Raw genomic sequence first — 18,163 nt, forward strand, 5'->3', positions numbered from 1 at the left:
CCGCCGCATCCCCGCCGCTGTAATCTATCTAACTCCCCGGGGGGCAAATCGGGCAGCGCCTCCGTGAGAGGCAGAGCTATGAGCCGCAGCTCTGCCTCTCAGGGCGTCTATCAGCCCGGATAGCCGCCTCTCCCCCACCCCTCTCAGTCTTCCTTCACTGAGAGAGGGGGAAATCTGCCGCTGATAGACAGCGCATGGAGGCAGAGCTGCTGCTCATAGCTCTGCCTCCTAGAGCACCAAAATCCACGACCAAGACAGTTGTGGATTTAGCGGGGGATTTAGATAAGTACAGCGGCGGGGAAGCAGCGTTTTAGGTAGGGCTAACGTGTTAAACAGGATTGTGTAATAAAAAAAAGATTTTTAAGAGGCTTCAGAGTCTCTTTAAGGCCCGGTTCACACTTGCGGTGGCCCTCCGGAATCGCCGTGCCGGAGCCGCACCGCCTGCAGAACGGACGGAACGGACGCACGGCATAGCAATTAAAGCCTATGCGTCCGTTCACATGGGTCCGTTCTGCAGAGCCGGATCCGGACTCCGGCCTCCGTTCCAACATGCGCTATTTTTTCATCCGGCCCCTCCGGCAGCCGTATCCGGGGCGGAGCCGGACTGCACCATCCGGCCAATACAAACAAATGGGAACCGGAGGCCGCACAACACACTGGCTGAGAAATCCGGATGTTCTACCCCACTTCCTATGCGGATTTTTGCGGCGATATTGGCTGGGGACACATGGGCAAGCATTTTGGAGTGGAGCAGCACGAGCTGGAGGTGTTGGCAGCATGTTGGCAGCATGTCGGAGGTGGAGGTGAGTGCTAAACAGCAGAGGGCCTGATTCCACAGGTCCCCCTTCTGCTGACCTCCCAGACCCCAACATTTTTTTTTTTTTTTTACGTTAACTTTGCCAAACGGATCCGGATCGCATCCTGATTACCACCTGATGCAACCTGACCGGATCCGGATCAGAACCGTACGGTTCCGATCCGGATCCGGTCAGGTCATCCGGTCCGTTTGGCAAACAACCGCTAATGTGAACCGGGCCTAAAGCTTTGAAATTGCAGATGTGATTAGCTTTCTGCTGAATGGAGATATAATGAACCAACTGTGATTGCTTGTGGTAGTGTATAGGAATCTTGGTTTTCTAGGGTGCCTGATCACTAATGAACAGTCAGTGGACAATGCTACACAGCACACACAAGGCTTCCTGTCATTGTGCAGCAGCGCCCCTCTCATTCATGTGTAACATCCATTTACTGTAGCTCCTTTCTTTCACATACACCACCCTTGGGCATCATCTCTCCTTTTTCATGTGTTAATGTTCTATTTCTTAGCTGTACTACACCAACAGATCATTATCTCATAAGTTTATTTTTGTTTCAGGTTTGATTGTACTAAATCTGAGTATCCAGACTGCACAATGCTACATTTCTTCAAAAGGAGGTGAAAGCGACACTCGCTGGATAAGCAGTAGCGTATTGTACGGTGTTAGCCATCAGCAAAAGCAGACGTTTTGAATCTGGATGATACTATATATTGGTTACTTAAAAGAAAAAGAGTAAGCTTTTGACTAATAAGCCTTCTTCACACTCTGGAACTGGATACTGGAATTCATTTTGAGGCCCCGTTTCCACTATCGCGAATCCACATGCGTATGCGGATTCGCATAGACCATATAAGTGAATGGGCCTGTTTCCACTTATGCGTCTGCGGGAGCGTTTTATTGTGCGGAGAAAATCTGCACGGAACACCCTGCAGAATTTGCCTGCGTGTGGAATGCAGGCGAATCGCACACAATGTATTTAATAGGGAAATCGCATGCGGTTTCCCCATGCGTTTTTGCTGCGAATTCGCCTAGGTACCAATGTAAATTCACACAGGCAGTGACATGGTTAAAATCGCATATACCCTCACCTATGCAAATTCGCTGCAAAAAAACGCATGCGGAATCGCATCCGCATGTGATTTCATCAGCGGTGGAATCCAGGCGATTCTGCACCACAATAGTGGAAACGAGCCCTCAATCTGCAGAAGGCTTATAAGCCGAAAGCTTACTTTTTTTTTCTTTTATGTAGGCCAATAAATGGTATCATCCTGATTCAAAATGTCTTGCTTTCATTGGATGAGTTCCTTGTAAAAGCCACAAATAAAGGTTAGGCCAAGCCAACAGATAGCAATGCGTCTGTTATAGTGAAAGTATTTTTTTTTTACTTTACAGAATACAGTAGAGTACTTTGTATTAAATGTTTTTGGATTGTGGAACGAATCAGTGTAATAGTGTAACGAATAATTTGAACATCTGAGTTTCCATTAATACTTATGGTAACATTAGCTTTGATATAAGAGTGCTTTGGATTACAAGCATGTTTCCAGGATGATTTATGCTTGCAGACCAGGGTTTCACTGTACTGATCTATTCATGAGGCAGAGCCAGTAAATACAAAGGAAATTGATGCTGAAAGACACACAATGAGCAGTAGACTAGAATGACACATAAAGCTGGATGGCTGCCACAAGGTGTTGGAGGAAGTTGACAAGAGTATGTTGCCAACGTGGGCTTGATTCACTATGCGGTGCTAACCTACTTAGCATGTCTAAAGTCTTTAGGCACGCTAACCAGGGTGCTAAGTAGGTTAGCACCGGTTTTCTCAATCGGATCGCACGCTAAGTACCGCGCGCAAAGTCCTATGCGCGTGCTAAGTCCCATAGGCTTTAATGGGCACTTCGCACGGTGTACCCTGTGCAGAGCGTGCGTAAAGTTTTACCCGCATAAAGTTTTGCGCACGAAAAGCTCGTTTAGATGTGCTAAGGGGGTTTTCACAGGTGTGCTAACAGTTAGTACCGCTTTGTGAATCAAGCCCATAGTCTCTTACCTAATGAAGGATGTGAAACTGGACATGCAGGATGTGTGCCATTTATTTCACATTCGTTTGCTCAATCGACACTGCCCACTGCATTCACACCATTTAGCTTTTTGGCAGTGATTTTTATTTACTAGAGCTGGAAAACATGTGACCAAAACAAGATGGACAGGCCTTGTAACAGTAGTGGGTCACTGTGCTCTCCGGAGATTGAAGCCATTCAGCATACTGAGTGCAGTAACCAATAGCAACCAGTCTGGAAAAATGTCTAAACTAAAAGGAGACGGCTGTGAACTGATTGGTTGTCATGGAAATATAACATATATAGTGGAACTTTGGTTTGAAAGCATAAATCTTCTGCAAACTTATCAAAATTGAGCTCAGGTGCCTCCCGCTTCTCTTGACCTTGAGATGTTTCTGCAGCTTACTGGAGTCCACTCTGGTAAATTCAGTTGATTGGACAGGATTTGGAAAGAGACACGTCTATATAAGGTTCCACAGTTTGTTCATGTCAGAGCACAAACCAAGCATGAAGCCCAAAGAATTGTCTGTAGACCTCCGAGACAGGATTGTCTCGAGGCACAAATCTGAAGGTTACAAATTTCTGCTGCTTTAAAGGTCCCAATGAACACAGTGGCTTGTAGTAGGTGGAAAATGTTGGAAACCACCAGGACTTTTCCTAGAGCTGGCCGGCCACCTAAACTGAGCCATCGGGGTATAAGGGCCTTAGTCAGGGAGGTGACCAAGAACTCAATGGCCATTCTGTCAGAAGTCCTCTGTGGAGAGAGGAAAAAAACCTTACAGAATGGCCACCATCTCTGCAACAATCCACCAATCAAGCCTTTATGGTATACAGAAGCCACTCTTTAGTAAAAGGCACATGGTAGCCCACCTGGAATTTGCCAAAAGGACTCTTAGACCATGAGAAACAATTCTCTGGTCTGATGAGACAAAGATTGAACTATTTGGTGTGAATGTCAGGCATCACATTTTGAGGAAACCAGGCACCGCTCATCACCAGGCCAATGCCATCCCTACAGTGAAGCATGGTGATGGCAGCATCATGCTATGGGAATGTTTTTCAGCAGCAGGAACTTGAAGACTAACCAGATAAAGGGAAAGATGACTGTAGCAATGTACAGACACATCTTTGATGAAAACCATGCGTGATGCAATTTTATGCTGCTAAGTCTTTTTGCCTATACTAATTTGCGTGAATGGAAATGGATGGGGGTTGCAGCAGTGTAAACTTTAGTTACTTGCCCAGGAGGAGCATGCAGATCAGATGCTGTCACTCTGGTGTGACTCTAAATACCAGTTGCCTGGCAACCATGCCTAGGGAATAAAGATGGCAGCCTATATATTCTTTCTCAAGGTTTCCTTTAAGAGTGTAAATTCTAGATTGTTCCACTAGATCAGGGATCTCAAACTCGCGGCCCGCGGGCCATTTGCGGCCCTCAATACAATATTTTGTGGCCCCCGCCGGCAAAAGCTTCCTTACAGTTCGCTTCAGTGCTCCCAAGTAATCCGCCGCACCCCCGCCACTAAACGAGGGCTGCAGAGCCCCCAAATCGCCCGGGGGGCAATCCGCCGGCATTTCCTGGAAGGGGCAGAGCTTTCAGCCTCAGCTCTGCCCCTCCTGACGTCAATCGCGGCGCTTCGCCGCCTCTGCCCGCCCCTCTCACTCTTCCTTCACAGAGGGGGAGAGGCGGCGATGCACCGCGATTGATGTCAGGAGGGGCAGAGCCGAAGCTGAAAGCTCTGCCCCTTCCAGGAAATGCTGTCGGATTGCCCCCGGGCAATTTAGGGGCTCTGCAGCCCTCGTTTCGCGGCAGGGATACGGCGGATTACTTGTAATGGGAGCACTGAAGCGAACTATAAGGTAAAATATGCAAAATAGTTTGCTTCAGTGTGAATTTGATTTTGAAATAAAAATCAATGCAAGGGGCGGGAGCTGCTGATTGACTTATTTTATGAAATGCATTATGCGGCCCAGCCTCATCCTGACATTTCTTCCTGCGGCCCCCAGGTAAATTGAGTTTGAGACCCCTGCACTAGATGGTAAGCTTACAAGGGCAGGGACCTCCTCTTATTGTTTCTCTTTTGCTGTAATTAATTATATGAACCAGTATTGGTGATCTCAACCCACACAATAACCATGTATGTATTTGTACTTGTATTGCTAGATGTTCTGATTGTACAGAGTTTTGAACTTCTCATGTATCTGTGCTCCGCAATATTTGATTTGTACCATGTACAGCGCTACGGAAGATGTAGGTATAATATAAAATGAATAGTAAGGGAGAGATAAAATTTTACAATTGGCAAACATTTACTAAATGTATAAATATTGCAAAACTATTATACACCAAGTTAGGGCTGTGGAGTTGAGGATTCAGAGCAATTTTTGGGAACCTGGAATTGGATGATTTTTAGACTGATTCTACAGCCCTGCGAGTTATATGTAGTTCTGTTCTTCAGCTACAAAGCAGCACAATGCAGGATGTTCCCAAGACCCCAGCCTCCGAATCAGAAGAAAAACCGCTCCACCTTAGGCACCTATTGTAAAAGCTGTGGTTTGCGGCAAAGGAAAAAAAATTGTCTGCAGAGCGGCGCCTGCTATCGGGCATCTCCTGGGGCCAAAATTTATAATGGCCGCAATATGCATCAAGGAAGGTAAATTTTGGAGACGGGAGGGGCCTTGTTAGCAGCAATGACCGTACATTTCAGCGCCCAATAGCATCGCGGGTGCAGAAATCCTAATTGCAGCATTGCATATTGGGTGTGGAGGCTCTTAATTTTAGGCACCACCAGGGTAGGGTTTTATGGTTAACCACCACCAGGGGTGGTTAGGCATCAGTAGAAGGGAGGGTTCGGTGTGAGATTCGGGTTAGGTTAAGCTATAGTTAGTGGCGTAGCAATAGGGGGTGCAGAGGTAGCAACCACTAGGGATGATCAATAATATGCACATTTTTCTGAAATTATGCATGTTTATGCAAATGTATGCAAGTTTAAATTGATTGGTACATTTTCAAGCTGCATATATTTGCATGAAAATATGCATACATTTGCATCAACTTGCAAAAAATTTTACACATTGGTGATCATCTCTAGCGACCGCATCTGGGCCAGAGGGGCCCATCGTAAACCACAGTATTAGCTCTCTATTGGTCCTATGCTGGTAATAATCGCTTCTAGGGGTGTTTTATTAGTAGTAATCATTAACAAAGTGTTCCCCATCCCCTCCTTGCACCTCTGACACGGGATATCCTTGGCAGGTTTTGGTGCGCTGTATCAATTGTTATGTATAAAACGCTTGGGATGACCCAACATCAACCTTGCACCAGGGCCCATAGCTCCTTAGCCACTGGTTATAGTATAATATCAGTAAACAATACCAATATTTTACTATGGAATCCAGCAGTAGAATATCACCAATTGTAGCGATATTCTACTAGCGGCAATCCCCTGCGCCCCTTTTTACAGGCGCCTTTATTTCATGTGTACCCCAGGCTTTTCCCAGCATTCAGTGAAACAGACAAAAGAAACAGTTCAGGCTCAGCAGTTTTCTTCATCTGAATTTTATATTGCATAATATAAAGTTGCATTTCAACAACCATATTTTGCACAGCAAATTGTTACATACAGCATCTGAATAGATTTTCTTCAGTTACACAGTATTATGTGTGATTAATGTAAGATGTTTCACAGAGAAACCATAAGGACTATGGCAGACGCACACTCTGGGCTCTGAGGTTACTCCAGCTAGAATGAGTCAGACATTCTACAAAGTGCTTCCTGCAATACAAAACAAGGAGCAGCGTACATACAGAAAATGCTTCATCTGACAGAGAAATCGCACAACCGAATAATGGAATCTATGCAGCAAAAGCAATATAGATCATATGTAATGGAACTGAACTGTAGCACAGAAAGATTGAGGTACATCGTACGAATGCAGGGCAGGATTATCCACCAGGCAACCCAGGCAGGCGCTTGGGGCCTAGTGGGTGACAAGGGGTCCACCTGCCACCTTCTTTGACTTCTCTCCACTTCAGCTTACCAAAAGGGCCACAAGGGGGCCCCAAATGTACTACCATGCCTAGGGTCCCATTACATCTTAAAGAGCAACTGAATTGAGAGGTATATGGAGGCTGCATATTTATTTCCTTTTAAACAATACCAGTTGCCTGGCAGCCCTGCTGATCTATTTGGCTGCAGTAGTGGCTGAATAACACCAGGAACAAGCAGCTAATCTAGTCAGATCTGACAATAATGTCAGAAACGCCTGATCTGCTGCATGCTTGTGCAGGGGCTAAGGCTGAAAGTATTAGATGCAGAGAATTAGCAGGGTTGCCAGGCAACGGCTATTGCTTAGAAGTAAAAAAATATGGCAGCCTCCATGTACCTCTCACTTCAGTTGTCCTTTAATCCATCTCTGTATGAATGGGCATTGGTGTGGTTACCCATTGCCCTGACACCCCAGGTAACTGCATCAGGGTAACCCCAAACCAGAACCATCGGAGCAGGCGATTCACAATCTACAAGAGTTGTTCCCAAATCGGGAATAATGGGAACCAAGTTTTAAAGGAACAGAAGTGAGAGTGATATGGACGCTGACATTTATTTCCTTTGAAAGAGAACCCGAGGCGTAGTTTCTAAATCTTAATGTTACATACACACTTGCGATAATGATAGTTTACAAGGAACGATAGTTACCAGACGAACAATATTGGAATGCAGCAATCATACACATTTTAGCGATCGTTCACGCAGAAAAGAACGAACAGAGGGAAATGTTGCATACATATTTATATAAATTAAAAAACAAAACAAAAAAAACCTCAAACTTGGGGTTACAATAGATACAAATATGATAGTTAACTTGCAAATAAAGTTTATTTGAAATTTGTAATGTAACAATCTTTACAGGCTGCACTACACAGGAAGTGCGGAAGCTGGCCAAAATACAACGCAGGCGCATCGGCCCTTGTAACGATCGTGCTCGGCAGATAAGCTGCTGTTTCAAACGACCATAGTCACAAGTGTGTACCTACCATAAGACACAGAGGCGTGTTCTCTGCACAATGAGATGCATCTGTGTCCTGCTGCCACTGCCAGTTTCCCCTCCCCCCCCCTGAAAAATACGGACAGGCTAGTGACTGATTGGTCTATTTTCAAACTGCATACATTTGCACAAAAATGTACATAATACTGCATCCTCAAATATGTGCATCTGATTGATCATCCCTACTACCCATCAGACAGGTCAAACCGAGCAGCTGCACAAGCAGCATCCGCCTCTTGAGTCACATAAACCCCACCCTGAAAAAAAGTGTTATAACCGGCAGAAAAATGGATTAATTGTCCCATTATACCTTCATGCCACTGGTCGGTCATCCTGTAAAGCTATGAAAGCATGAAAAGGAGATATAGTATTGCTAATCTTACAAAGATATGCTCTGAAATAGCCCAGACATTTGTTGGTACCCTCAAAAAGTATCATAAATAAGTATAAGAGTGAACTTTCAAACTAGTTTACTTGACCTTATATCTTGTTTCAACTTCTCTTTTCCAAATATGCCATCGTTCGTCATGTAATCAAAGAACTAGCAGCTGTGCCCAATACACTGATCCGCTCACACTTCGCAATGAATGGCAATCCTGTACCACCTATGGAAAGTTATGCAGCTAAAGCTTCATATACACTCAGAGGCCTGTGTCCCCCAAACTAGGAGGTCCTGATCTCTGTGGGTGACGGAGTGCTGTACAGACACTTTGCTAGCCTGTAGGCTACCCACACACTCTGTTACTATGGATGGGGGAGGGGGGACAATGGTTCAGCACAGAAGCAGCAGGAGAAGTTAGGGGAACAACAGCCTCTGCCTGTCCTTAAAGTGAACCTCCGGACTAAAAATCTACTCAGCAGCACTGAAAAAGCTTGGTGTTTCTTTCACAGTTTCACAGCATCAGAACTTTGTTTTTCTTACCAAAGCATCATTTTTAGCTGCATTTTTACCTAAGCTCCACCCATCAAAGAAAAAAAGCCCGGGTTTTTTTTCCCTGATGCTGTGCAGAGCATGATGGGATGTTGTTATCCACGTTGCCTAGCAACTGGGAGAGGTGCTCAAGACTCAGGACAGTTGGAACTGTGTCTCATGCTCCGTCACCTCCTTTCAACCAAAAAGATGGCTGCTCTCATGAAATCAAACATTTGCCTGTTCTTTTAAAACAGTGTGGGTAAGAGATTATATTACCTATCTATTTTAATTAACATAATTAATGTAACTTAATGACAGTATGTTGGTTTAGGCGGCCGTTCCTCTTTAAAAAAAAAGATGATCCAGCAATCCAGATCTCTTGTACACACATTAGAGCCACCTCTGCTGACAGTATAGCGCTTGTCCACAAACAAGCAGGGGTCCACAAACTTTTTCAGTCAAGGGCCAGGTCAATACACTTCCGACTACTGGTGGGCCAGAACATACATAAAATGATGAAAGACATATCAAATCTCAGTATTGATTCCCCCAATCATGCCCGGAGGAGAACTCCCAGCAGCAGCCATTTAGTCATGCGAAGCTTGAAGAACGTCTTTGTGCACCAGACAGTGAAGCATACCCAGTTGGACAGCAGTGTCACCTGATGCAGAATTGGATTGGAAGCCAGTGAATAACTGCTTTCTGGCTTCTACAGTATGTGGGTGGTGCCAGCACTGCCATTCTATGTGCAGGACACTGATATTTAAAGGTGCAGTGAGCCACATCTAAGTTATACATTTTTGTGTTTGAGGGCCAGCGAAAAAGCCTCAGGGGGCCGCATTTAGCCTGTGGGCCTTAGTTTGAGGACCGCTGAACTAAAGCATTGTATACATGCACGGTCACTCAGAATTACATACGTTTATATCGGGGGGCACACAGCACAATATTCCAGTTGGCGGTGTTAATAGGAGAATGCACTTTGTTGGGTGGTAGTCGCTGAAGAACAGGCACTGCAGACCTTTAGGCAACTTAAAGAGGGGCTCCTGTACATACACTGGAATCTTGGCCAAGTTGGTCCTTAATGGACATCTCGGCAGAGTTTAACCTAGCAAGTGTACTTTTTCAGACAGTCGACTGAACAGCACACTTGCAGTCTTGTCTGCCGTCCGCAACATATCACGTCTGCGCATGGCTGCGGCAGCCCTCAGATGTAACACTATAGGGGGCCGCCTGTCTAGCGCCGGTACCAAGCATCCACAAGCGCCCAGCCGGGGCAGGAGAGCAGCTGACAGGTGGGGAATTCACGTCCTGTCAGTTGCCTGTCTGAAAGAGGCCTAATAGCACAAATTCTGATTGGTTAAAGAGATTGATCTGCATCATCTGTCAATATAATAGTTTGATTTATACATTTGTAAAATGACTTCTATGTACTAATGCACTAATTTAAAATACCCATCTGCCAGATCAGCCAATTGCTTGAATTACACAAGTTAGACCAGTCTACCGAGGGTGCTGAATTCTGGGGAAGAAGAATGTGTTTCCCATTCAATTCTATTGCTGGGCTGCATTTAAAAATATTCAGACTAAGTTCACAGTGGGGCGTTAAAGTCGCACGTGAAAACAACATTTAACGCAGAATAACTCACTGCAATGAAAAATCAATGCCCCATTCACAGTGCACACGTTGCGTTGGTGACTAACACTGCACGGTAAGTGAAAGCATTGCATGCTGTGCGTTATACACGTTATTATTTTGTAACAGTTTGTGTCGGCATCAGGGCTAGTTGTACCATGTAGATAGGTTCCACTTCTCTGTAACCATTCACAGAGGAATGATTTACTGTTTGTTTCTGCACTGCCCACACACTGCTTTTTCACAGATCATATGAGAATAGCTGAGAGATTTTTCAGCTACAGAGAAAGGATCTGAAGAGAAGGAGGCTTACTTTATTCCCGATTTAGCATCCGGGCTGTAAGGAGTGAGTGAGTGAGTGAGTGAGTGAGTCAAAGTAACAGCTGATGGACCTATTAGAATTTTACTGCCTACTGTAAGTGACATAAAATACATTTGTCAAGCATTTTACTCTGGGAGATATCTAGATTGTATATGCATTTTACTTTTTTTTGCAATAGTTGTCCTTTCTGAAGGTTCCATAGAAGCAGTATAGGCACAAATAGCCACTTCTCAGGTGTGGCAACCAATCACAAGTACTGTTCGATAGCAAACATACATAGGTTCAAGTAAATCTCCGCTTCACTCCTCTACCATTGCCCCAGAATATCAGTCTGTTCATGAACATACAACTCCATGGCGGACATGGACAAATTGAGGAAATCCTATCAAAACCTGTACAACGAAAACTGGAGTAGATCCCCAGAACAAGGATTCTGATTGGTCACAGCAAGTGCTTAATTTCTTTTGTACCAGTTTTGCTCTACTGTTAGATAAATCTGCCCAGGTTCTCCTTAAAATAGTAGCAAAAGACGTGGTATTCAGAGCTCACTTTTTCTAGTATTTAAAATCCCCAGTAAGTAAGCCAGATTCACAGCAATAACACTGACACCATCTGCTATTCCTCCCGCTAGGGCCCATTTCCCACTAGTAAACTGTGCGTTTCACATCCAATATTGCACATGCAAATTCAATGAGATTTGGAAAAGGAATGAGTTTGTGTGATTTAAATGCAAATGTTTGCATCTGATTTTTAAAAATCTCCATAGCAACATGATATCACTGACTACACAGGAAACAAGAAGAAACATGTGACATGGGTAAACTGATGCAAACATTTGCATGTCAAACACAAAAGTTTGCATTCACATGCGGAACCAACAACTTTCATTAATCGTGATTTTTTTTGTGCATCACAATATATTTGAAAAAAACACACTGAATGGAAGCAACTTCATTGAACTGCATTGGTTTCAGCGTTAATGCGAACATTTGCATTACGATTTCACACTTCTGGGAAATGGGCCCTTACAGTGAACCTAAACTAAAGGAAAAAGACTAACTTACCTGGGGATTCTACAAGCCCCGTGCAGCTGCCATGCGCCATCACTGAATGGTCCTTGGGTCCCCCGAAGTGACCCTCATTTGGATGCACGGCCCTGGTCTGCAGGACTCCTGATTGCACTCCCATGGACGGGAGTGCTCTGCGCAATATGAAAGAATCTCTAGTATGCATGCGCAGAACACTCCTAGCGACAGGAGAGTGATCGAGGATCGCATGCACAGTGGCTGTCGAATCGCCAGTTGGCCGACCAGAAGAGGGTCGCTGCAGGGGACTGAAGGATCACTAAAGTGACAGCATGGGCACAGGGCAGCTGCAGGGGGTTGGTAAAAGCCACAGGTAAGGTAAACTTTTTTTTTTTTTTTTTACTTCAGTTAAAAGTTCACTTTAATGCAACATTCAAAGTGTAACAACATTCTATTAAAAACACAACACATATACAGAACACTCCATATGCATATATTCTATACAACATGCCTTCTAATAAGGCAGCTGACAATGCTATAGCGCTGCACGAGGTGCAATCAGCATTAGCCAAGTCTATGGTAAAGTATCAAGTCATAAAGGGAAGACTGCTGGCTTCTACAGATAACTGCATGTCACACAGCCTCTTCAGTAAACGGGCCCAGTCACCAGCTTCATAAAGCATCACATTAGTAAAACGTCTTTTTATAAGAGCACTTTAAAGCGTCTGTATCCTGGGAACCAGAACAAAGTACTATTGTACAGTAGCCAGGCATGAATGGTATTCTTACTGAACATCAGAAGAACTGCAATAAGCCAAACAGAATGTAAACAGAAAGCAAAAGCAAGCAATCTGATAGAAGAAAAAGGTCATTGTGCAGACCAGGTTACACTGTACACACTATTGAATAGGCAAGTGTACATTTATAAAAGTGTTAGGCCTCATTCATACAAGAGCATTTTACTAGCGATTTCAGCAGCTTTTTAAATTGCTGACGATCGCTATTGTTTTGAAACACGCTGCTACAATGTAATATGTATGGCAGTGTTCATACATCGCCGCTACTATGCGGCCACAGGAGGTAAATTGCAGCCACTATTGTGCCACAGCTGACAAGGTTGTCCTCTTATTTTCGGGGGCTGCCAGCGCTGGATCCTGGAGGTTGAACAGGATGAGGAAAGCCTCATTAGGATCCAGAAGTTTCCCCCTCCCGGTGTAAGTACCCCACAGTGGCTTTTTTTGGTTACAGATTCACTTTATTAAATGCCCACCGCATTGCACAAGTTCCTGAGCAGGAACAGATCTAAGCTAAACCATATCAATAGGATTTTTCCTCTGCAAAAGGTAGGGTACTGTATAGGCACACTGTAAGGACTTGGGTTAATTAGTGCCAACCTGGATATCCGCACATGTACCAATTAAGAGTAAAAGCCCAATTAGACTCCTTAGAAATGACCTAACAACAACAACAAAAAAAAGCTTGGCAAAGTAGCTTTTTATCCCTGGACAGGACAGGAACGCATGCACTGTGTATGGAAGAAAGGAGAATTTACCACCCACTTACAATAGGGTTCTTTAAATAAAGATGATGATATGTGGAGTATCTTACCATATGCCAAACACTATGTTTGCATTAAAAGGACAACTGAAGAGAGGTACATGGAGGCTGCCATGTTTATTTCCTTTTCAGCAATACCAGTTGCCTGGAAGCCTTGCTGAACCTCTGTCTGTAATACTTCCAGCCATAGACCCTGAACAAGCATGCAGCAGATCAGATGTTTCTAACAATTGTCAGTTCTGACAAGATTAGCTGCATGCTTGTTTCTGATGTTATTCAAACACCTCTGAAGCCAAACAGAACACCAGGCAACTGGCATTGTTTAAAAGGAAATAAACATGGCAGCCTCCATAGTCTTCTCACTTCAGTTGTCCTTTAAGAAAGGCTTGGATGCTTGCCTTACTGTGAAGGGAATCCATAGCTTTTACTACATGTAGGAGGAGGATTCTTTGATTTAGTCAAGGAGATCATTTTTACTACATTTTCTCATTTTCTGTGTTAATGTGTACCAGAATTGACATACAAAGATTAACATGTATACATAGTGCTAATCCCAATTATAACTTGCCTGCGTTCTCCTTTTTACACTGTAAAGCCCCTTTCACACTACGCAAACATACGAAAAGTTGCATTGTGCAGTATCACTGCAGTGCAACCATACAGTGCATCGAGTACAATGAAATGATGCCTCACAGCCACTGTAAATGCACACGGTGCCCTGTAAATTGCACTGCATGTTGTGCATTCTTGATGGAACGCGAAACACCGCAATCAATGCGATACCCCCATAGGAATATAATTGCATTGTATTATGATGCAATTATATTGTCTATTGAGATACAACAGACCTTAAATAAAAGGGATTTTGCCTAGACAAATATCAGTGTCTGCCTCGCAAGAGCACTCCTGGCTACAGGAACACGTACTAGGATACGCACGGCCAGGGCTCAATGGAGGTTGACTTACAAGTCAATCTCCATTACAGGGGGGAAAAAAAGTGAGCCGTGGCGGGGGAATGGAGGATCGGTCCAGGACTGCAAGGGCACAGGTCGATTACAGGGGGCTGGCAGAAGCTTTTTGAAACTTTTTTGTACAGTTCACGATTCCGCTTTAACTCCTGCCAGTCAAAAATGTTACTTCTGGCCATGAGCAGAACCGCAGATGAGCATATCCAGACTGGACATGCACAAGTAAGGTCCACCCATGTCCAGTACAAAGAATTTCTCATGTTTGGAGGGAAAAAGTCCTCCTTCAGCTGCTACTGGGAATTTGTGGACCTTACTTGTGCATGCCCTGTCTGGACACTCATTTACGCCCAGGAGCACTGTTGGAAAATTAAGAGGAACCCTGCACTGGAACTGTGGGCTCTACACGGATCCAGTAAGCCTCTGGACTACGGAGGTGTCCAACTTTATTTATTTTACTCACTTCAGGTATGATTTAAAGCATGCTTGGTAAGTCACCCTGGTAGGCATTTGGAGCATTAGGCAGTATTGTCCAAAGACTAATTCCTGGTTAGGTACTGGTTTCAGCCAGGATTAAAACCCTGGACTCCTACATGAAAAATGTAGTGCCCATAACCAGTGCACCATCTCCACCATGTTTAGTTTCACATGTAAAAATCACAGAATACCGATAGAAGGGAGCGTTCTTCATGGGGTGGTGCTGCTTTCGTATTTACGAGGCTCAGAGGATAGTTTATGAACAGCTAAAATATTTTCAGCTGGGTCTTTTCAACAAGTGTGAATTTTATCTTCGTTAAAAATGAAATTTAAACCCATTTTAAGACTTCAACCTGTGGCGTAGCAATCAGGGATGCAGAGGTTGGGGCCCTTGGACCAGAAGAGCCCACTAGGGGCCCTCTCTCAAACACAGTTTTAGCTATTCAATGGAGTTATGCTGGTAGTCATCACTTCTAAATATGCTATGAATAGTGGGAATCATTAACAAGCTTTTCCCCTCCTCTGCTTGCACCTCTCATACTATGAATGTAATTAGCAGGTTTTTGGGTCATATGAATGGTTAGGTTTAGAATGCTTAGGAGGCCCAGTAAAAAACCCAAAGCTCCTTAAATATGCCACTGACTTCACCCTATGGCTTGTGGTGCAGGAAGTGTCTTCTGACCAGGTATTTAACATTCGTCAACCAATGTACTTGCGTACACTTCTCTGTTTGGCAGAAAGGAGTATATATGGACCCCACATTCAGGTACGCGAAGAGTCATTTACAATACAGTTTTTTGTAAGTAGCAAAGAATTGCAACAGGAAATAACTATTTCAGAAGAAATTCCCATTTCATAATTCCCTAAAAATACAAGAGCATTAGTGTTTTGAAACAAGATAAATACAGGCGCAACATACAAGAAGCACCACCTTCCATTTTACCAATCTGTACATCCCAAAGGTAGCTATATATAAAAAAAAAAGTTGGTATAATGGAATCTGATGCTGGAAATGCAAATGATAAGACTAACAAATTAAATATTCTTTGCTGTTAACAGCAAATCTGGTTAGTCTTCTAGGATCTTCAACAAAAAAGCAGCAGAGGTTCTCTTCACTTTTTCCATAGGTTATGAAATACATTGCACTGTGCAAAAACACATACTGGTGGGATCTGCCCATTTTCAGATCACGAAAGGGTGGTAGGGGAGACTTTCAGAGAAGCAGATGCCACATAGAGCTTAGGTGGCACAGTGTCTTTACGATACGCCATCATCGTTCCCACTTTCGACAAGTTGCTGTTTTTTCTTCTTTCTCAGCTCCAGACATCGCGTTATGGCTAGTGCTCCGCCTTTTAGAAACCTGATGAAGTTGTCCCCGACAAGTGGGCCAAGAGCAAAAAGATTAGGTTCTTTGGAGCATTCATACGTATATGGATCAATTTCCACGGGATTACCCTTACAGGTGATGGGCTGGCTGGGATGATGCCCCAAATTCCTTCCTTGATCCTTCAAGAAAAACAGATTTGGATGTGAACCTATCAAGACTAAAGCCTTGGATATCTTGATGCCTTTTTTAAGTCCGTTGGCACTTTGAAGGACGCACTTCATATCAGGCTTAAAACAAAGTACTAGGTGCTCAGGGTAACTCGTATAAGGGGGATACAAGTTGGAGGCAACAGTGCTGAGTTGAGTACACATCATGTGATACACCTTGTGGTATTCTGGGTACAGTTTTTTTGGCAACTGCTTGAAAATTAAATTTGGATCATTGAGCCTTCTGCGGAAGACATGGATGACCGGAATGTTATTGTTGTGCGCGCATAAGATGGCATCTGCTGCCGTCAGCCCAGCCCCAACAATTAAAACCGGGTCCACTGCCCCATTTAGTCTCCCTGTGCCCACAGCTTCTTCAAACTCTGCAATGGAATGAGAAACAAATGGGAGGTCCTCTCCAAGGATGTCTAGCCGAGCAGGTGCATCAAATGTTCCTGTGGCAAGAACAAGAGTTTCGGCAAAGAGGCAAAAAGGCTGATGGGAGCCATCGGATGCCCTCCGATAGCCATGGACTTCCCAGTTCTTCTTCAGTAAGGGTTCTTCGTTGTCCTTATCAATGCAAGACTCTTCCGGGGCCACTTCTTCAGAATCCTGACCATCCGGCTGCTCCTGATCTCGGTAAGGTCTTGCCACAGATGTGATGTAGGTGTTGTCCACAAAATTCCTCTTCATGCCCATAATTTTCACAAAATGTTTGTAATATGCCGCCACTTCTGCCGGGGTAGCACGGTCACTTTTGACATTTCTGTAATGAATAAAAACAATCAATAAGGGTTAGATACAAAAAGTAGGTCCTCATCTGTCTTCCGTACCTATGAACATGGATCAATTCAATACTCAATCATATCAGCACATTTGGGCTTTTTACCACCAAGAGATTCATTCCTTAACAAAGAAGCATTTAGCACAATCTCCATTCACCTCTTATATAAATATTTAAAAAGGCCCCGTAGTGACAAAATAGAATGCAGTTAATTATTCAGGATACCCACTTTTACAGTAATATTCCTAGATTCAGCGTTCAAAACACTTCCTATATCTATACATAGCTGTATATTGTATGTAGCCCCACCATCCCAGAGGTGCTTAGCCTAAGCTGATTAGCTATGTGGAATTCCCTCTCCCAGAGCATTCTGGGAGAGCAGGTATTGCAAGCATGCATAATAGGTTTAGTACATTTCTCACGCAATGATGATATATTTTACAAAAATATGTAAAAACATGCCATAGGGAGAGCAGGAGAGAGTTACATCCCGAGTGAAATGGGTTCAGATACTCTGACATTGTGCTGCCATACTAGCGTCGTCACCCTCTTTATAATCATACCAGTAAACTCAGATTCTCAAAAGAATCTCACGCCACAAACTCCGCAGAGCCCCCGTTGCGCAAAGTTTGTGCGCCCAACATTGCTGCCGCACTAAGCCCCTGCCCACAACAGCACCGCCTACTCTAAAAGGTGCCCATTAACCGTATAATTTTTTCACTAAATGCGATTTTTACAATTGAAAATAATATGAAGGTAATAATCGATTGTTCAAATTTAATAAATGATTCTTTCTTCAAGTTTGATCATAAAATCCAACTCGGATCAATTGTATCCTATTTAGCAATCAAAGGATCGTTCCTTATCGATTGCCTTCATAAAACGACAAATTTTCAGGTTAGAGGAAATATGGAGCTAGTGTGTGCCCCTAAATAGCGATCAGGCCCCCGCAGTCTGAACTCGGCTGCTCCCGTTGAAAACACTGTAGTGGAGATAGAAGGAAAAGAGGGGCGCTCTAAGTCCGCTGCACCAC

General features: G+C 43.9%; 1 protein-coding gene across 1 annotated transcript in view; it reads right to left on the reverse strand.

The window, feature by feature from the left end:
- Positions 1-6,418: 6,418 nt before the first annotated feature.
- Positions 6,419-18,163, reverse strand: part of OSGIN2 (oxidative stress induced growth inhibitor family member 2) — a 53,639-nt gene continuing 41,894 nt past the window's right edge. The window contains exon 6 of the mRNA XM_068237609.1: positions 6,419-17,112. Coding sequence (XP_068093710.1) covers positions 16,071-17,112 — 1,042 coding nt within the window. The 3' untranslated portion in view covers positions 6,419-16,070. The remainder of the gene's footprint in view (positions 17,113-18,163) is intronic.

This window comes from Hyperolius riggenbachi, chromosome 5, assembly GCF_040937935.1.
Source record: "Hyperolius riggenbachi isolate aHypRig1 chromosome 5, aHypRig1.pri, whole genome shotgun sequence".
Classification (NCBI taxonomy): domain Eukaryota; kingdom Metazoa; phylum Chordata; class Amphibia; order Anura; family Hyperoliidae; genus Hyperolius; species Hyperolius riggenbachi.